At 52.8% G+C, this 21,558-nt stretch overlaps 1 protein-coding gene across 4 annotated transcripts in view; it reads right to left on the minus strand.

Moving 5' to 3' along the window:
• Window positions 1-15,589, minus strand: part of TENT4A (terminal nucleotidyltransferase 4A) — a gene marked incomplete at its 5' end in the record, with an annotated part of 38,478 nt that extends 22,889 nt beyond the window's left edge. For all 4 annotated transcript variants that reach the window (XM_081054125.1, XM_081054124.1, XM_081054123.1 and 1 more), the window contains one exon: window positions 14,877-15,589. In XM_081054125.1, coding sequence (XP_080910251.1) covers window positions 14,877-15,589 — 713 coding nt within the window. The remainder of the gene's footprint in view (window positions 1-14,876) is intronic.
• Between the last annotated feature and the right edge of the window lie 5,969 nt (window positions 15,590-21,558).

Below are 21,558 nucleotides of genomic sequence, written 5' to 3' on the forward strand. Positions count from 1 at the left end.
CTACAATTACAAAACTATGCTTTAATAGCTTAACAAGATGTTCGCAACAAAGGTGCCTGATTAGGGCATTTTCCAAGCAACTGATGGAATTGTGGGATTGAGCAAAGCAGGTTCCTCCTCCATGATCACTAAAATGCACCTTTTCCTTAACATTTTAACATGTCTGAAATCAGGAGCCTTTTTCAATCAATGGCTGAGCGTCAGATCAGTTTAAAATTAAACATTTTTCTTTCTTCATGGTACATTTCACATTGGTGCATCTTTTTAAGGTCAGTTATCTACAGGAAGTTGTCAATATGAAATTTATATTTCTGACCCACAAAAACAACTATTTCAAATTTGCCAACGATTTGCAAGCAATGGCACCTCAGACCCACCCACATGTGGGAATGAGATGTTGAGGAGGAAGAGGAGTGGCAGTGAGGCCCAGTGGGACGAGGCCTGCCCTGCTCTCTGCAGCTACTGGGCGCGAATGAACCCCGCAAAGCTCCCTACAGCCAGACCTCAGCCTAAGCTGCGAGTGGGGTCCAGAGGTAACCGCAGGGGAGCGGAGCTTCTGCTGCTGTGGTGGCACCTGTAGCCTCTCGTCTTGGTTGTGTCATTAATGTGGGCAGGCACACACGGGGTGGGGGGGATCCGCTGGCATGTGCTTAAAAGAAGCCCTGCGAGCCTCAGGATGTATGGCTGCAGCTCGCCTCCCACCGCCCACCTGAGAAGAGCACTTCCAGGACTAGCGATGGCTGCTGGTCCTTCCAGAGCAGGTCAGGCCAGGTGCACCTTGGAGATTCAACGGGGAAGAATCTCAGACTGACACCGTGTTGCCCCGAAAATCAGACTGGGTCTTGTATTAAGGTTTGCTCCAAAAGATGCATTAGGGCTTATGTTCAGAGGACGTCATCCTGAAAAATCATGCGAGGGCTTATTTTCCAGTTAGGTCTTATTTTCGGGGAAACACGGTACATCGCAAGCCTGGAGAAAGGCTTAACTGATTCATTTTCTGGTTATTTGGAGAAAGATAGAAATGGTGAGACCAGAGTTTTCAGTGAATTTTAGTTTTTATCATGAAACTGCCAGAGAATAGACCTCTGGAGCATTATTTTCTAATGTACTTTTAAAGTAAATATTAGGAAATAAAGTTCTTTGAAAAATGAGAAGGCGTTTCTCATCTACAATTGTTCCGAGTCCATACGCATTCAAAAGGTAATGACTGACTTCTCTATTTATTTATACATTTCCCAACTTCTGCTTTTAGTACCAAATATCAGGATCAGCGATGTTTTAGCACATTAGTATCCAGCATACGGCTGCTGCAAATATTAATAAAACCCACCTCAATGAGCTATTTTAAAGAGTGAAAGATGGATCATTTGATTAGAGAACCAAATTATCTAATGTCACAGCTAACGAAGCTACTGATGAGCACAGATGACCACTTCAGGGGATTATGTCTTATTTTAGAAACTGAGCTGGTGGGGTACAGGGTACCCAACTGTCTAAATTGGAATCCAAGCCAGGGAGGCCTGGCTGCTCTGGAGGGGCGCGGGGAGAGAGGGGCAGCCCCAGACTTCCATGTCAGCACCTCCCCCACCGGGAGACTGGGTGTCCGGGCCCAGGCTGCAGAGCTGGCTCCTTCCCCTGCTCGCAGCCCCAGCACAATCTGGATGTTGTTCCAAGGTGGCCTCTTTGCACTTGACCATGGACAGGTAGGTGCGCTGCAGCAGGTAATGGACACAAACAAGGGGCCCGAAGCACGGACCTCGGCATTTGTTTCAAAAATGAAAGCAGGAAGAAACGGGGCGAAGGACACCCGCAGCAAGCTCTGGCTGCAGGCCGGCCTGCTCCCCTAGACTGTAAGTCTTGTGGGTGCTTCAGAGCAGAGGCGATCAGAGCTGGGGCTGTAGTCATCGTTTCCTTAACGGTAAAGAGAAACCAGGGGAGTGAATGCAGCCTCCTCCCAGGTGCTTGCAAGAGTCTCACCACCTGAGCCCACTAAACACAAACAAGCTCTTAGTGGTAACATGGCACAGCCTCCCTCCTCACTGAAAGCCCAGAACCCTCCACACTAGGCCCCACAGTCCTGTCCCCACATTAACCAGGTGAGGTGTTTACCTTTCACCCCCCATAAATGCAGTCAATTCCAAACGCTTGGGGAAAACCAAGTTTTTCCGTTACGATGTAAAATGAAACAGAAAACACTAGAAACTGTCTTCAACTGTTAAGTTATTCTCTCCCTCTCCCCCTCTCTCCAAATCTTCTTAAAACCTTCCAAAGCTTTAAAAAGCCAGTGATTTCTCGGAAATTAGAAATCCCTCCCTCTGCTTTTTTGCCAAAAACGACGCCTTAGTGAAAATATTTGGAGTTCCCGACTAGACTCTAGTTTGAAGCACGCTGGACCAGAGCCCCCTCGCTGGTCTGGACCAGACACAGGGCCGGGTCTGAGCTGGCAGCCCATCCCTCCTCAGTACCAGATAGGCGGGCTGCTACTGAGCAGGGACAAGTGCCGACACGCATGAGGGGACGACCGAGTCACTTTTCCTGTCAGGGAGGGCAACCCTCTTTAAAGTACTTATTTGTTGATACAGTTACTGAGCTAATTATAAATCATTCTTATTTATTTTTAATTACGGTACAAGACAATTGATGACTTCTCCAATATTTCAGGAAACCGTGCATCAGGACTTTAAAGGTTTGTTAGATTTTTCACCTAAGTTCAAAAGTAAAAGGAAACTAACTGAAACTGCAAAGTCAAGACCTCTTGTTTCCCAAGTGTTCCTTTCTGTTGGTAATGTGGGGGCTGCCAAGCCAGGGCTCCCATCAGCCTGCTCTAGTCTGTTCCTCAGCTTCTCACCACACCTTGCAGAGACCTATCTGTGCACCTGTCTTTCTTCAGAGGAGCTTTGAACAAAGCTACATGTGCACATGATTTCACAAGTGTTAATGAAGAGTGAGGCCCTTGAAAGAAGCTGCTGCAAGGTGGTGGTGAAGGGAGGCAACTGACAGGAGTCGGGGTACCTCCTTGGAGGAGAAGAAGGCAGGCGCTGGGCGAGAAGGGCACTGCTGCTGTGGGACAGACCAAGGCCAACCCAAGGTCCAAAAGGCTAAGACCAAGTAGCATTCACAAAACAGCCAGGGCAGAAGGCTCTGCAGCTTTGGAACCATTAATGCAGTAACTAAGGTCCATACAACTTCAGCTCCCAGCACAAGTGAGCTTCCTCTTCCCTCGCTTCAAGACCCCTCCTTAGGGATCAATCACATTGAATGGTGTAGGGATCTCTGGTGTAGAGATGGCCCAGGGCCTTTCAGAACCTAGACTGAGACAAGCAGGGGAAATGACACTCTTCCACAGAGCAAACCCAAGCTCACTGCAAATGCCATGCTAAGGCCCTGGGGCCACCGGAGACCGGAGAACCCCAACAATCTTCTCTTCCCCTCAGAACAGAAAGCTCAGATACCAGAAGCTTATGATTAAGCCATGGCAACAGCATTTAATTGAATGCATTTCTTCTGAACCCACTACTAGAGAAGAAAACATGTGCTGAGATGGTTTTCATAGAAAGAACTCTGGTGAGACACCTGGGAGCTTCCCACAGACCAGGATGACGTCCCCCCCAGCATTTCACACACTGAGTGACACGCGGATGTTCCAGAATCATTACTATGCCATTCTACATTAGAACCCCAAGAACCACCCCATGCCACAAGCACCTGCTGGAGCAAACAGCAGAAGCACCCAACTTGCTTAGCATATCCGCAACCCATCATGGGGCACAAATGACCCACGGGTCTCCATCTCCTGACAGTGGGGTCCTCAGCAACCCACAGTGCAGTGGAGATCTCAGCTGGGCGAGCTGCCGGGCACAAGACGACCCTCTGCTGAGCCTTGGGCGCTGGCTCCCTCCTGGGCTGGCTCAAGCCACCTATCACCCAGGTTTGCCTGGCCGCCACTGCACAATTACAGGCCGCTGCAGGCCACTTCCAGGGTCCCCAGCCTTGCCTACTACCGTGTTTCCCCAAAAATAAGACCTAGCCACACAATCAGCGATCATGCATCTTTTGGAACAAAAATTAATGTAAGACCTGGTCTTACATAAGTCTTACATTGTAGTAAAATAAGACCCGGTCTTATATTAATTTTTGCTCCAAAAGACGCAGTAGAGCTGATTGTCCGGCCAGGTCTTGTTTTCAGGGAAACACGGTAAGTGTTCACTAGACAGATGGTAACTGGCCAGGACCACACGACCAGAACTCAAACCCGGAGCTGTGTGCCCTCAAACTTGGTGTTCAGCCACAGAGCTGGGAAGCCACACTTACAGAAACATGCGGAAGATCACTGTGGTCCCTTTATAAGAGTGAAGCTCTCTGATTTTTAGGAAATCATGTACATCCACACATTTAAACACTGTTTTGAAGAGCTTTCCAATGACAGGAAGAACCACTTATCTAGAATTAGATTTAAACAAACAAATGCAAAATGATCCCTTTGCAACATATTTAAAGCAGCATTAAAAATAACAACAAAATATGCTCAAATGTTAGGAGAAAAATTACGGGTAGTTTCTTCTCTGTATTTTCCAGATTTCTTCCCTAAGTACGTTACAGCCTTTATAATCACAACGAAAAAACCAACAGTTACCTCAGCTTTGCTGACTGACACTGCCTTCAGCTCCAAAGGTCCCAGGGCAGACCTCATGGGCTGGCCTGACGTCTTCTTCACGAAGCTGGCCTCCTTCAGCCTTCACCTTCACAGCAAGGCCAAACCAGGAAAAAGGGCTTTCCCTGCTGCCTCTGTCTGTCGCAGCCCCCAGTGGGCCTCCCTCCTGGCCTCCTGGAGATCTTCGAACGACTCCTGTGACTGCTCAGCTCCGAGGGCCAGCCAGGCTAAAAGGCCCCTCTGCGCTAAAGCTCTGGTTCTAGAGCCACCCCAAGTCACTGGTTCAGGAAGCTACCCCACACTGCAACATAAAAGACAGGACTCCTGAAGAAGCTCCTCTGCAGATGCGGGAGACTAAACCAAGAGGAGACGTGTGTGAGGAAGGGACTGTCCTCCCAAGTACCCCAGCTCTCCGGCCATGCCACACCAGGTGCAGCTAACAGGCTTTCTCCTGTGCCAGCTTGCCTCCCGGGCACTGCTGCCGAGGGCGACGCTGAGAAGAATTCTGAAGCTGCAGGGAGACTTAAAAAGCCTTCAAACTCATTAGTTATACTATCGTATCCATGTTCTCAGGATTAGCTGACATTGCCCGGCTGCTTGCTCCGTGCCGGCGCATGGAGCATGAGCAGATAAGCACCACTATCGCCGTCCCCGGCTGGCACGTCACAGCTGCCTGGAGCGGAGGCAGCACCTCCCGCAGGTCTCTGCTCACAGCGCCCTGGGGCCTCGAGTGCCGTCAGCTCCGCAGACCTCTGGCCGGACCCCACCTGCACCGACTCCACCTCCAGCACCTGAAGTTGCTCTTCCCTCCAGCTGATGGACGTGACCACTGAGCCGCAGCGTCAGACTTGCACAGCCTCTCCCCAGTGCTGGTGCTGTGTCCTGATGGGACCAGTCTCCCCAAAGCCCTCAGAGCAGGAAAGCCGGGCGTGGACCACCCCCGGGGGAGGGAGACCTTGCCCATCACTGCCCCCCAGTGTGCCCAGTGCCGGAGGCCTGTGGACCTGAGCAGCGGGGTCTCCTCAGGCGGAAGCAGACGTGCCTCAGGTTTCTCCATTCACAGCCAGACAGTGACACCTGGGATGTGTGGTATGGAGGCGCTGAGGCAGAGAAACCTGTGCCTCAGGCACGCAGCCGGCTTCAGGGACTACGGCACCAAGCAACTCTCCTTCAGAAACGTGGCCACAACACACACAGCAAAAAGACACGATGAGCAGAAGGGCTGGAGCACGATGGAGGGTCCCGTGTGGGGACCAAGGCCGGGGCCGCAGGGGAGCCAGGGGAGCACTGTCTGCGAGTGCAGAAGGAACAAAGATGGCCCAGCCTGTGAGCCCTGCTGGGTGACACACAGCCCGCACGAAGCCGGCAGGGACGGCGGCACACACAGAACGTGCAGATCTGAAGGGGACCCCGGCAGCCCCGCTGCTGAGCAGGAAGCCTATGGAAGCACAAGCCAAGGCGAACCAACAGCAAACTGTGGTTTCCTGTGGGCTCAGGGCTGCCCCTGCTTTCCAGCTCCGAGAACCTGCAGGGCCTCAGCTGCTCTGTGCCTCCATTTCCTCATGTGAAACACGAGGCAGGATGACGATGGTCCCCGCACCCCCACATGGCACTGTCATGAGCATGTAATGAGTCCGGACCAAGCAGTCAGACAGGGCCTGGCACTGAGTCAGAGCCCACTCTACGCTGGTGATTACAATTACAGAGCGCAGCAGAAATGCTTACGTCATGCTGACAGACGGGATAACCCCAATCAGGAGATGGCAAGATACGTGGAGAGCCCTCTCAGTCGGCCTGGACGGCTGGAACAGGAAGCCACATGCGGGCGCCTTACACAGCTGCACACACGTATCTCTCACAGCTCTGGAGCCTAAAGTCCAAGACCAGGGCCCCGGGAGGCCGGGTGAGGTGAGGACGCCCCCTGGCTTGCACACGCCGTCTTCTCACCTGTCCTCACATGGTAGGAAGAGCGCTCGGCAGCTCTCAGAAGGCACTAACACCCCCACTCACCTCCCAAAGGCCGAGCCCTAACACCATCACACTGGGGTTGGCACTTCAACATAGGAATCTGGGGGGAGACAATTCAGTCCATAGCAAAGGCTAACATCTCTACCCCACATAGCAGCAAGCAGGTCACTATGGTTTCATTAGAACTTTTACTGAGTGTTTTTTTTTGCACTTAGCTACTTAAGATTTTTATCATCCTTTTTATATTCTTCGTCTCAGCAACGTTTCTTAGAAACCAGTATTTCTATCTAAAGTTGAACTTTATTTTCACTTTCAAGCACAATTAATAATTTAGTAAACTGTATTTAAAGAGAACATGAATTGTCATGGAAGTACTTCTGTTGATCAACCTGTGTGTCCGTCACACATGGCCCTAGGGAACTGGAACTCAACGTAATCACTGTCTTCCTATCGTCACACCCGTTTGGATCCTGCCCTCTTTGTGCTACAGGTCCAGTGGTTAAAGACATGGTCTGTGGGCCAGACCACCTGGCCGCCAGCGCCGGCTCTGCACCTACCGGCCATGTGAGCCTGGGCCGGCCACGTCACCAAGCCTCACTTCCACTTCTGCATGGTGAGAGGACAAGAGCTTCTCCCTGACCTGGGAGGACCGCAGGAGGCGCTGCATGAAAGGGTGGGGGCTGTCGGGCCAGTGACGACTGATCGTTACTGTGACAAGTGCTGAAGACCACTCGTTTGATGGAGTAAAGGCAAAGCTGGAGCACCTGCCTGCTAAGAGAAGCTTCGAGCAAGCAGTGAGCCTCTTCCCAACCATCGCCCTTTCAGTTCCCCTAAAACCCCATCCTAAAAGGCCTTTTTCACTCTTAACAATGTTCAAGCTTCAGTTCACTCCAAGCGTTGCCCTGTGACAATTCCCACAAATTCCCATTCTTTGGCATTTGGCCTTGGTTCTCCATTCTCATTCCTACCCATCATGACTGTACGTGGGTTTGTACATCAGTCTCTTGTGAGTCAGTCTTCGCCAGGGCCACCAATGCTTTAGACAGACTCATCTGCCTTTTCCCACAACTTATAACAATACTGAAGTATTTCTTTGCGTGGCACAGGCCATGCCAGGTTGTCCTCTCGTGTATTTTGGGCCATCACTTCAGAGTTGTTCTCCGATTCTCATAAATCGGTTTGCACACAGTTAGAGAAACGCCTATAACCGAAATGCTCTTTCCTGTGCTGCACCCTCTGTGCCCACTCACTACGTCCCTGCTCCGTGCTCCTGACCAAGTGCCCGGGGAGCACCGGTGAAGGGCGTGGGATTTCTCGTACCAGGCCTCCCAGCCTTCTGGCCCAGGTCTTGTATTTACTGGTTGCACCTCAGGCAAGATGTTTACAGCTACTCAGGCTTAACTTGTCTCTCTTTAAAATGAGTTACTGTCAAGAAGAACTGGGAGAATGCAGGTCCAAAGCAGCACCTGACACCAAGGAGGCAGTCAGGGAGCCCTCCCTGGTCCTACTTTTGGTCTTTCAACTCTGTCTTCAGACAAAACAGCAACTCAGCAAATGCTCCGTTTTTGGAATACTACAACCTCTAAGAATCATTCCGATGGCAGGAGTCCTGCTCCCTCCATAGCAGTGCCCCTCCAGGCCAGTTCTGGAAGGCCTTGGAAAGCAGCAGGTTCAGTGTACTACAGTAGCAGGATGGCTTCTTGTCCCTAGAATCCTCCCACAGTGTTCCCCGATCTTCTTCATTCTGCACTTAACTGTCAGAGTCCTTCAAGGAGGAGCTGGCCCCGCCACCCCTCCCGACCCCACCCCCACCGCCCCCTGGCACTGGGTCTCCACTGACACGTTTAAACCAGGTTTCCAGGGCGAAGTAGTCGCTGTCTTCCCTCCCTGTACCTTGGGGATGCCTCCCTCACGTAACACTGTGCGGAGCTCCCGACGCGAGGGCCAGACTGGCATTTCCCAGCAGCATCTTTGGCCGAAGCACACCCGCCCGTCTCGGCTTTGGTTTTCTGTCTACGAGACAGGCGTAACATTACCCACTTCGTGAGCCTGCTGAGAACCCAGGGAGGACCCTCAGGCAGAGGTGGGCCCCACAGAGCCCCACACACTCGGCGCTGCTGCTGCGTGGCCAGGGGACTGCCAGATGAGATCGCTACGCAGGCACACAGAACTGCCGACTCCTGGCACCTGCACCCGCAGACCAGACACGCCGAGCCGGGCACGTGCCAGGCTGCACGCGGCTGTGCACCCAGTTTATGCCTCATGGGTGACTAAAACAGCAGCCCGTTGAAAAGGATTTACACTACGAACTCAGAAACACTATTTCTAGAGTTTTCCAGTGACTTGCTCAGTAGCACAGCTTTTGTTCCTGTTTTGAGTCTGGATTTATTCAGGCAACAGTTAATCGTGTTCTGAATAGAGTCTAAAGTTATTTCAGTTCAATGCGGCCCAAACACAACGCTATTTAAATTTTCATTTTAATTCAATGCAACTAAAATTCAGTTCCTCAGTTGTATTAGTCACATTTCAGTGGCACATGTGGCCAGTGGCTCCCGTTACAGGACCACACAGAACCAGAACTCTTCCACCGTCACAGGACACGTACTGGACAGCGCTGCTCTACCTCGGCCTAATGGGCCTGGGCCCCCACCTCTGTGTTCTCCACTACACACAGAACCTGCTAGAAGCTGCAAAGAGTTCAGAGAAATCACACAACACGCACTTCTATTACATGCACAGAGCAACAAAAACATCTCGACCAACTTTAAACAAGTTACGTACAGCAGCACACGCATACCTGATAAAATACATCAGGAGTTCCCTTAAAGCTCTGGGGCGGTACGGTTCTTATTTAAAAACTGGAGAACACATTACTTGGGCATCGTTTAAGGTTTTAAAAATAGAAAAGAATGTCCTGATTCAAAGGGAGAGAGTGTTTCTGCAGCATCACGGCGGCCTTGCCTGAAGACTTGGCCTTTGGGTCTTCAGCAGTTTCTCCAGGAAGAAAGTTTCGGCCTGAGAGGGAAAGTTGTCTGTGTTTTCAAAAACCAGGCAAAAGGCTTCTTCTGTCTAGTTGGCAACAAGAAGCATGTAATTTTTGGTTTCAATTTCCTCAGAGAGGAGAAAAGGAAAGCAAAGGCCTTTCTAATCCCTCACGTGACAATTCACACATGGCTCCAAGTTTCCTTTACTGAATATGTCCCTGCGAGGGGTCATCACAGGCCCTGCTTCACAGGTGGGGAAACTGAGGCTCAGAAGTCAGAACCCACGATGAAACCCGCCAAACCCAGACCGTAACCCAGGCTCTGTCAGAGCACGCTGCAGGCTGGCAGAGCAAGCTCAGGCCCCGTGCATGCCTCCAAAAGCTGGGAAACAGACGCCAGTCAAAGGCTCAAAGCAGAAAGCCTGCTTTTCCGTTGCCTTAGAGCCCTGCATCCTAGCCGTTCCTCAGATCCCAGGATTCCAGAAACATGACGATCGTCTGAAATCTCTTTCAAACATGGAAAGATATAAACCATCTACATCCACACATTATCACTTAAGAAATAAACTCCAATCAAAAGCCACAGAAGAGCCTAAATGGTTGTGCAGAATGGCTTATTTGGGAATTAGAAAGAGCAGAAACCCACAATAAAAAGGCATGCTGCTGGTAATCAAAGACACCCCCTGCCAATGGGACCGCCAGAGCTGATCCCATCTAGTCCTCCTGTCAGTGTGGAGACGGCGAAATCTCTGCACAGTGACCCGCCCAGTCCAGGACCAGGTTCAGCGGGCTCCTCCTGGATGCCAGCGCACGCCTCTGAGGCCAGGACACCAGTGAGCCAGCCACAGGACACTGAGCAGGTGCCCAAGCTTTCTAACTTTTCACGTTAAGTATTACTTTTTACTATAAAAGTAAGAGACCACTTAAAACTAAGTGGGAATGCCTTTCAAATACAGGACAGAATTTTTTGAATGTTTTGTTTTTGCCTTTGATATTGCAAGGCATAAAACTGCCTTAACCACACTCTTCAGGAAGACGGGTAGATAAATTGCGAAAGATTGAACTTTTCTGTATTTGAATAACTTCAGAGATGGCAATCACATCTTTAGAAATTCTAAGACAGACAAGTTATCTTTAGCATTTGATTTATTTAAACTATGTAGACTTGCCACCCCTCACTTGCTCATCTAAGCTGAAAGATCCCTTTCCTTCCTTCCTCCCTCCCTCCCTCGGCCCCTCCTTCCCTCTTTTCCTTCTACCCGTCCATCCATTCATCTATCCAACAGGTACTCAGAGGTAGCAGCTAGCACGTGCATGGCTCTGAAAACCAGGCTGAAACACAGCCCCTGAGGGGACGCACGGGAGCAGTGGTCAGTTCTGTAAGAGCAGCAGTATCCACAGAAAGGGACCAAGGGGGAACCATCTGGGGCAGCCCCTGCTCCCACTACCCTGGACTGCAGGACGACTGGTGTGGGGTCTTCTGCAAAGCAAAGCCTGGATTGCTATGTAATTAGAACTGGATTCCAGAAGTGACTTGGGTGAGTCACCAGCCACCCTTTCACCTAGCATAGGAATGACACTTTAGATGGCCTACATGATAAGCTAGCTCATGAACAGGACTTTTTAATCACTGTAATCTTCATGTATTCATTCACATGGCTTTCTGGAAAACTTTTCTTAGATGGCACATTTTAGTCCACATGAGAGAGACACAGAAAGGCATTCACAGCTATGGTCACTTTGGTTGTCCAAGTTCAGTGGTGACAAACACGTAGAGGACAGGACCACCAATCTGCGAGAGTTATCACGACAGGCTAGAGTCCGGTCGCGGGACAGAAGTTGGGCAAGAATACCACAACATCCTCGTCACCCATCTGCCCAAGGCAGGGGAAGTCTCCCTACAGCAGGACGTCTGCATGCGGCAGGAAGCCCACGATTCTACACCTAATCCCTGGAACCGGTGACTAGGAGACCATCCGCACCCTGTGATCGTGCTGTATTATTCCATGTCCTTAAGGGAGAGGGTACCCAGGGGGGCCGGACCCAATGCCACAGGCCCTGAAAGCAGAGGGCTTCTTCCAGCTAGCGGAGACATGTCAGGAAGATGCGGGCAGCTCTGCAGCTTTGAAGGCGGAGAGGCCCCAAGCCAAGGAATGCAGGTGGCCTAAAGCAGCTGAGAGGGCCCCAGCTGCCAGCTAGCACAGAATGAGATCTCAGTCCCACAATTCACTGCAAGGAACTGAATTCTGCCCATTACAGGAATGAGCTTGCAAGAGGACCCTGCAGCCAGCACCGTGACTTCAACCCGGCCACCCCGACTTCTGACCCACAGAAACTAAGACAATAAGCAAGTGCTGTTTTACTGCGCTGACTTTGCTCTCATTGTTACACTGCCGCATAAAGCCAGTGCAGCACGGAACTTAGAATAGCCATTTACCTTGCAGTGCAAATCCCAAACTGTGAGAAATGCAGCGCGCCACCTCACCCGGGAGCCACATTCGCACCGGGGCAGCTGTGTCGGGCATCCGTCCCGATTACCGTGATCACAGCAAGTCTGAGCAGCTTCTCACCCTCCAGATCCTTTCCTACTGCCCAGGCCAGGCGCTCTCTTACCTCCGTTCTTTCCCTTTCGAAGCGAAAGAGTCCTCAATGGCCTTCCTCCATCCCTCTGGCTAAGCTGGCAGCCAGGGGTAGGTTCCAAAGAGCCAAAGGGTTAGCTGCCATGAGCCCAGCGGGCCCCCTTCCTTCCCTGACCCAGGACAGCTCCAGCACTCCGCTTTACTCTTTCTCCTCCGCAGCAAGCACTGGGAGCAGCAGACCAAGCTCCCGCCCTTCCAGGCACAGGGCTGAGGGCAATTGCACCAGGCTCCTCCTCTAGGTAGAGAGGACAGGAAGTGACACGCTGAGGGCAGGACTGGGGGCGTGTACACCCCCATAGAAGCAGGCAAGGAAGGGGGCCCAGCAAGAGAAACAAAGCGTTACCATGAGCATTACTGTTGAGGCCCCCACTACCGTGTTCCCCCGAAAATAAGACCGGGTCTTACATTAAGGTTTGCTCCAAAAGATCCATTAGGGCTTATGTTCAGGGGATGTCATCCTGAAAAATCACACGAGGGCATATTTTCCAGTTAGGTCTTACTTTCGGGGAAACATAGTAGGTGCGTTAAAATGCAGACCTCCTGGCTGTTTCCCTGCCAACTCTTAGCCCCACACCACATGGCCTCTGAGCTGAGTTCTAACAGGCAGGCAGGGGTGTCAGTGTGGGACCCTGGCAGAGAGGGCGAGCAGACCTCCAAGCCACAGCAGTGCCCTAGAGGCCTGCTGAGAATTTCAGATTTTAGTCTTTAACCTAAGGGGGGTTGCGGGGTCCCATTACCGGGCTCCAATGGGGTGGGACCTGAGCAAACCTGCTGGTAGATCACCGCATCGGGAAAGGCCCAGCACCTGGAGCTACCGAGCCATCTCCACTAGAGGTAACAACAGTCTACGTGAGGGTGAGAGGATGAGGGAGAGAGAGATTACACAAGACAGTGATGAAAGACTAGACACAAACAGAAGTGAGTGATGGGCCCTGGACAGACAGTGCTCACGTGCGCTGGGGCGGGGGGGCACTCTCCAAGGAGGGTTAGGTTTGGGTATCAGGATCCTAAGGTTGGGTCTCCCATGCCAATCCCTGCCCATATCCAAGCAAAGCGCCTGGCATGCAGTGGGCTCATTTACTAAGAAAAGCAACAGTCAGGAATGTACTGAGGCTTACTATAAAGCTGCAGGTGAGGAAACAGCACCCAGAGCCTGAGTGATTTGCACAAGGGAACGGCTGCCACTGCTAGAGGCTCATGAAAGGAAGAAGCGGGACTCCAGACAGTCTGGGCCCAAAAATGCTCTGTAAGTGAGGACGACATACCTTCCTATCTCCTAAGTGCTAAGACACAGAGCCACTTCCAGTTACACGACTGGCTGGAAACCTGAAGGTCGCCCCCAAAGAGCTCTTAGGTATAATGTCACACATTATGAAACTGCTCCCACCACCTTTTCTCAGAAAGTTCTACAAATAAGAACTGGAAGGAGAGAGGGAAGAGGAGACGGGGCTCCTACTTGGTCTGATGTGCGTGCTCAGACTCCAGGGAATCTAAGTTAATAATCCTTCTAAACCAAACCAGGTGAAACACGTTGCAGAATACGCAGCTATTAATGTCTATGACACATGCTCTAAAGTGGTGTCAACTTGTTTTCCAACATAATTCTAATGAGAATAAGCAGACCTATAAGAAAGTTCCTTTAAGAAGTAATACCAATATCTAACAATTAGGAAATTAGAAGAACGTTAACGTTTGTAACAACCCTAATACCTGGGAAATCCTTAGGTGCCTTTTAAATGAGCATGTAATTGTGCAAAAAAAGTTTATGAGATACTGAAATAAAACCTGTGTACAAACACTTTTTATTTCTAGACGCTCAGAAAAGCAAAAGGATTGGTTAACAGTCACACCTGAGCAATTTTACCTGGGACAGCTCCATTCCGCACCCCAAACACACACACACATTTTTTAACCAGTCCTGGCCATCTGTAATTGCACTAAACTTAAACAAAACTTTTAATATCCTCTACGCTGGTGTGAAAATACTTAAAGATGGCATCTTCCAAAAAAAAAAAAAAAATAAGTATGTGCTACCAACCTTGTTTTTCCTTTGAATGCTATTAGTTCTTTTAAAAAAAACTGCGTTGATGCTTTTTATGTTAATTTCAGCACCAAATTAATTGTAACATACAAGCCTTCTCCCAAAAAAAGTCACTTCTAAATTAACTGTTGGTTAAATTGTATCACAATAAAAAAAAGTAATCATGTTTTAAAAGGCCTCTGCCAAAAAGACAAAAAGTTAACATTTTCCCTCCACTTGATTCAAATTACTGGCAACACTAAAGCGTCTGCAACTGGATTCCACACAACGGCACGCCTATCCGCACCCCGCTCTGACAGTGGGTCCCCCGCACGTGTCGGGGGAGGAAGAGGGGAAAGTGTCAGGTCTCCCTCTCCAGTCCCAGGAGGCACAGAAGGAGCCGGTCCGCAGGGCCGGGGCAGCGGCGCCCTCCCCGCACCGTCAGTTCCCGGCCCCGCAGACCGCTCGTTCGTAAACGGAGATCTCAGCACGCGTCTTCCAGGGAGTCGGCCCCTGGCCTCCCGCACCCATCCCAGGAATTAAAGGGCGCCCGACACGGACGTCTGCGCCCCGCGACCTCGCGGCGCGGCCCCGGGCCCGGCCGCGCGCACTCACCCCTGGATGCCCGCGCTGTAGGCGCGGCTCTTCCACGGCGTGCCGGGCCGGGGCGCCTGGGGCCCGGGGCCGCCCCCTCCGCTCAGCGCGGCCGCGCGGCTGCCGGACAGCAGGTAGTTGAGGCCGTAGGTGCTGGCCTTGTTCTCCCGTTTCCGGCGCCCCGGGTGGAACTGGTGCTGCGGCGGGGAGCCGGCGGGCGCGGGGCCGCGCGGCGCGGGGTGCCCGTGGGCCGCGCCGGGGGCGCTGGGCGGGCCGTCCGTGAACTGGAAGAAGGCGCCGCCGCGGCCGCCGCCCGCCCGGCCGAGGGAGGCGCTGCTGGAGGACGACGACGAGCAGCCGGGGCTCTCGGTGCCCGACTCGGCGTTGGACGAGGACGACGACGACGACGACAGCGACGGCGACTTGTGCAGGCGCCGGGCCCCGTCGGCCGCAGGCCCGAGCGCCGTCAGCAGCGCGGGGGGCAGCGCGGCCGGGCCCGGGGCGGGCGGCGGAGGCGACGCGGCGGGCAGCGCGGGCCCCGCCAGGCCGCCGCCGCCCCGCCCGGCCGCCCCCGCCGCGGCCGCCGTGTCCAGCGCCGGCGAGTTGAGGCAGAAGTAGGACGCGAAGCCCGAGCCGCCGCGGCCCACGCCCTGCGAGGTCTCCCAGATCTGCATCCACAGGGCATTGGCCGGCCCCTTCTGCTCGGGCTGGATCCAGGCCACGCGCGGATCCATCCACGCGCCGCCCCGCGGGCCCGCGCGCCCGCCCCGCCGCGGCCCCGCCCCCGCCGCGCCCCGAGCCCCGGCCGCGCCGCGCACGGACCGACGGACGGCGGGCGGCCGGGCCTGCGCTGCGGCGGCGGCTCCCGTCGGGGTCCCGGCGCGGCGCGGGCGACCCTGGCAGGCCGCGGCTCGGCTCGGGCCTGCGGGGCGGCTTCAGGCGGGGCGGGGCGGGCGCGGGGCGGGCGGCGGCGGCGTTCCCCACGGGCCGCCGGGACAGGCCATGGAAGGAGGGCGGGCGGCCGGGCCGAGGGGGCGGGCCCAGGCGCCGCGCCCCGGGACCCGCGGGAGGGCGGCCGCCGTGCGCCGGGCCCCAGTCACGCTCCCGCCGCTGGCTCCGTGCTGCTGCGGCGGCGGCGGCGGCGAAAAGACACTGTCGGCGGCGACAGGGCGCGGGGGAAGGAGGGGGCGCCACCGCCTCCGCTCCAATGAGGGGCGGGGAGGGGGCGGGGCAGGAGCGGAGGAAGCGCGGCCTCCCGGGCCGGGCCGGCCCCAGTGCGCACGCGCAGCCGATTTCAAATCCTCACTAGACTCCGCCGCCTTGGTTACCGCGCCTGCGCCCTGGGCTCTCCTCGGTGCGGGTGGGGAGCGCGCAGGGTCGGGAAGATACGCGACCGGGCGGGGCCGGAGGGGTGGCGGGGCCGGAGGGGTGGCGGGGCCGGAGGGGTGGCGGCGACGTGGGCTCTTCTCGGCCACGCTGGGTCGCGGGGAGAGGGAGAGAAGCGCAGGTCGGGTCCCGCCCTCCTCCCGGCCGCGGCCGCGGGGACCACCCCCATCGCCGCGCGCCGGCCGAGGCGTCACTTGCGCGCGGGGGCCCGGGTCCCTCTCCGCCCCCGGGCGGCGCGGCGCGTGCGCGGGCGCGAGAGGCCGCCGCCGCCGCGGGGAAGTTTCCGCGCAGCCGGGTGGGGGCCTCAGATGCTGTCCGCGACAGAGCCGGCCGGCTGGCCGCCCGCCAGCCTTACGTAAGGGCCGGGCCGGCCCGACAGCTCTCCGCCCGCTGCGCCGGGGAGAAGACAAGATGCCCAGGTCCCCTGCCGTCCCTCCTTAGGAGCGCACGTGCAGCGCTGCCCCGCGGCCACTCGGGTCCGCTCGCGCCCACGTGCTGGCCGGGCGGCTGCCCCGGGGCCGGACCTGGGGGTGGCCTGGCAGCACCCTTCCGTGGGGTCTCCTTACCGACAAGCCTTCTGTGGTTTTTTTTAAATGGTGTGTATGCACAAAACGAAGTTCAGACTTCCAGGTCAGCTCTCCAGTGCGGTTTTCCCGACAGGCAAACTTGGCAGCGTTGCGTGTCAGAGAAACAGCCGGCGTACTTGCTGCCGGGCCTCCTGGCCGTGCTTGTTCAAGCTGGCACCACGTTGGCAGGACTCCGCAGAGAATTGCCGGCTGTTTGAGGTGCTGATGTCCGGACGGTGCTGAGCCTGGGTGGAGCCATGGAGTTGCTGGGAATGCAAGGCTAACCTCGTTTTGTGGGGTCCAAAGGGAATGCCAGAATGTCCTCGTGTAAATCTTGTGCCACGCCAAGCTAGACAGCCCGAAGGGACACGGCAGCCCGTGCCTATGCCTGGCCGCAGAGGGACCTGCTCCTTACCGGTCTGAGCCTGGAGAAGGCACTCCGGGCACAGGCAACTGCACGGACCCAGCCAGGCCCCACGCTGTTTGCTTGCTCCCCCAGCGCAGGGTGCGTTCCTTAGCCAACCTGAGCAAGGCCTGCACGGCCGCGTTGTATTTGCAATGCTCTCTTCCTGTCTATCCAGTAGACATGAGTGCACATTACTAAGCGCTTGACACTTCAAACATCTGTACCAACATGCAAGTGTGTTTCACATGCTAAGGCTTTTTGGCAAATGGTGTTACTTAATAAAAATGAATATTTCAGTTCACACTTTTTTAGTACTTGTACATGCAGAAATTATGACACTGATTAGAACATGTGCATTAAATAAACTACGGAAAATCACAAATAAGTCAAACAGTCGATATTCTGGAACCTTTTGCTTCCAGTGATTGGGGCCAAAATCATGACAGTCATCTCAGTCTCCCCTCTCTCCGTCACCAACGTGTTCTTGGCTCCACCTGCAAGAAACACTCAAAACCTAACAGCTTTCCTTCCCTCTATCCCCCTCCAGCCACCACTATTTCTAGCCTATTTTAAAACACTGCCTCCTCGCTAATTTCCCACATTCCCCACATTTCATTCTTCACACCGTTGGCGTTTTCTCAACACAGCAGCTTGAGTGATCCTTTTAAAAAAAGAAGCAGCAGTACTCATTAAAACTTCAGATCATGTCACTCGTGCTGAAAACCCCCCCAGTGGCTTTCTTTCTCACGCAGCCCTACTATGACCCGCAAATCCCTACACTGTCCAGTCCTTCTCCCACCTCCGGTCCTGGCTCCTCCCCTAACCCAGACTGCACCAACCACAGCACAGCAGGCAAGCTTCCTCCTGGGGCCTTTGTAGGTAGTGTTCCATCACCTGGGCTGCTTCTCCCCCAGGTATCTGCATGGCTCCCCCTCCATACTCCCGGGTCGTAGTGAAGGCTTTCAGGTGGCTCTAAACTACAAACCCAACCACCAACACTCACTACTTCCCTTCCCTGCTTTAGTTTTTCCTCTTAGTGTTTATCTCCATCCGTTTCCTAGAGCCACATAACAAAATAGCACAAACTGGGTGGCTTAAAACAACAGAAATGTGTTCTCTCACAGTTCTAGAGGTTAAAAGTCCAAAATGAAGCTGTTGGCATGGCCACGCTGTCTCTAGGGGAGAATCTGCGCCTACTTCCTCTGAGCTTCTGGTGTTGGGGCGATACTTGGTGTTCTTGACTCCAATCTCTGCCTCCGTCATTGCATGGAATTCTCCCACATCTGTGTCTCTTCTCCTTATAAAGACGCCAGTAATACTGGATGAGGGCCCACCCTGATGACCTCATCTTAACTTGATTACCTCTGCAAATGTCCTATTTCTAAAAAAGGTTACATTCCACTGGTACCCAGGGTTAGAACTTAATCATATCTTTCGGGGGACACAACCCCTCTCCACCATCTAATATAAATTATATTTATCTTTTGCATTATCTGTGTCTTCTCACCCCGATAGAACGTGAGTTCCACAAGCAGAATTTTTATCTGTTCTTTTCCATGCGGTGGGCCAGCTCAAGGACTGTCTGCCACATGGTAAGTCCCCAGTGAACACTGCTGGGATGACCAAGGGTTGACTGTCTGGCGACCAGGGGCCTTGCCAGCTTCCAGGACCTTGTACACAGGTTGTCATATTTTACTTCTTTTCAACATTTTAAGGTTTTCCCCCCTGTGGCTTCATGCTTCATCTCCTCTGTTAGCCTCTAGCTAATCCACTTAGTTCCATTCATCAGCCACCATTCAACTTCTTGTCATTAGATCTGGGATTTTGTTATTTATGTATTTGGTCACACATCTTTTTATGTAAGTTAGAAGGAATATATTTCTTAACGTAAATCAAAAAACAATACTGAGAGTGAACTGCGGTCCCTGAGACTCTGGGCAAGGAGGTCTTTCTCATCTATTTTCACGAATGAGCATTGTCCCTTTTTGGCTAAAACCTATCTCTCCCTCTCTCTCTTTATTTCTCTCATGATAATAGAGGAGGGGTAATAGGTTTTGCTGATCTGGGTCAGACACAGCCACTATTTCTAGCCTATTTTAAAACACTGCCAATCTTGGCTTACAGGTCACTTGTATGCTGCCGTTAGCTGGCAGGTGAACTGAAGGTAGATGGTCTAAAATGGCCTCACTCCCACGGCTGGCTGGCTGGCTGGCAGCTGGGACACGTGGCTCTCATTGTCCAGCCAGCTAGCTCCAGCTTGTTCTCAGGGTGCCTGAACAGGGTTTCAGGAGAGCAAGCAGACATGCACGAGTCAGAATTGGCATGCCTTCACTTCCTCACCATTCTGTGAGCCAAAGCAAGTGACGAGGCCTACACAAGATTCAAGAGGTGGGGAAACAGCCTTTACCTCTGATGGAAGGAGCTTCGGTCGTATTGCAAGAAGAATGGGATGCTGGGAGTGGAATAATTGGGACCCCAATGTGACATGAATGAGGAGGGGCAGGGACCCTGGGGTCCTGAGAGTACCTGCCAGGACCAAAGCCACTCCTCTCCAGGCAGCAGGAATGAACTACCCACTGAAGCTGGCAGAGACATCTTGTCTCATGAGAAACTGGAAATGCAGACGTGAGCCTGAAATTTGTTCTGAATTGTCAGCTCCTAAGTAGAAACTGGCCCCCAAGTCCTTTGTCTCCGCTGCCCCCCTCTGCTCTAGCTGGCAGAGCCCCAAGTCGACCCACGTATATTCATGGCCAGGTACGCACTGGCTACCTGTGTAGGAGGACACTTTCCTCAGACCAGAGGACAAATCATGAATCTGCGTCATTCCTGGAGGTCTTGTTCTCCGTGCCAGATGTAAGCACCACACGTAACTCCATCCTAGAGGACAAGACCTGCGGGAAACTCTCCCAGGAGAATAAAAGAGACACATGAGGGGAAACGCTCTTCTTCACCACTGGACACACTCATATCTGTGGAGGATGCCGTAGCCCTTGAAGTCAGAAGAGAGATGTGACCAACACGCTGGGGACTGGGTCCCATGATAGAAAGAAGATGCCCCCGATTGCCTCGCCAAGAAGCAGAACTGACCACACCAGAGCCGCCCCTCCAGACATCTTGGCATCTGAGGTGATAAATTCCCTTACTAATAGAGGTGTATTCTGGATGGGTTCACTCTCATTTCCCTCAGAAAGCACCATGATAAGGCAACGAATTCAGAAAATGCTAACATACCAGGAAAACCAGACTAGAATAGTCAGTGGGTTGTCTAGCTTGTGGATAATCTCTGGTCATTAGGAAACAAAATAATGTGATGGAAGAGAAAGGGGGCAGGAGAGAGAGAGAGAGAGAGAGAGAGAGAGAGAGAGAGAGAGAGAGAGAAGGAGAGAGAGAGGGAGAGATCCATCCATGCTGTGTCCTAACGGTTCTGTGTTCAGGAAGGGAGGTTTCCTGCAAAGGTGGAAGCTGAACTTTCTTGGCAGTGAGTTATTCTGTAAAATAAATGCTCTTGCTTCTGTCTTTAATGATGGAAACTTTCAAATTTATATAACAGTAGAGAAAATGTATATAATGAGCCCCTATGTACCCATTACCCTGCTTCCATAATTCTCACTCAACTCATGCCCACACTCATTCACCAGTATCCTTACCCATTTCCTCCATCCCCAGTGATGTTGAAGCTAATCCCAGATAATGTATCATTCATCCATGATTATTTCAGTATGGATTTCTAAGTGATAAACACTCTTGTTCTGAAACATAACTATGATATTATCACATCAAAGTATTAATAATAATGTCAATATAATCAGATATCTGATCCATTTGAATATCTTTTAAATTTTTAATTTTTTTTTCAAAATAAAAGTCTATATTGCTATTGATTGATTTGTATCTTCTAAGGCTTGTAATCTATGGATTCTTCCTAAAAAAAAAAAAAATTTTCCTATGTTATTGAAGAACCTGGTTCCCTAGTCCAACAGCCTGGATTTTGCAAATCTGTCTGTGTGGTATCATTCAACATGTTCCCTGTTCTCTCTGTTGTCTGTGCTTTGGTCATTGGACCTAGAGCCTTGATGGAATTCGGGTTGGTCTTTTAAAGGTAGGATGACTGCAGAGGTGGTACCTCTGCAGAGGTGGTACTTCCACCTGGAGGCTCCTGGCACCTGGTGTTCTCTTGGGGTGACATTAGCACCGTGGATGAGTGTTGCTTAAAAGCCTAGGTCCACTGTTTCCTCGGGGCTGAGTCATCACCTCCAAACAGCACAAGATCCCAGGAGTACCCCCTCTCATCTCATCTGAGAAGCAGAGGCGCCCTGCACATCGTCGGGTCTGATTTTCCCAATGA

The sequence above is a fragment of the Rhinolophus hipposideros genome (assembly GCF_964194185.1).
Source record: "Rhinolophus hipposideros genome assembly, chromosome: 7".
Lineage (NCBI taxonomy): Eukaryota > Metazoa > Chordata > Mammalia > Chiroptera > Rhinolophidae > Rhinolophus > Rhinolophus hipposideros.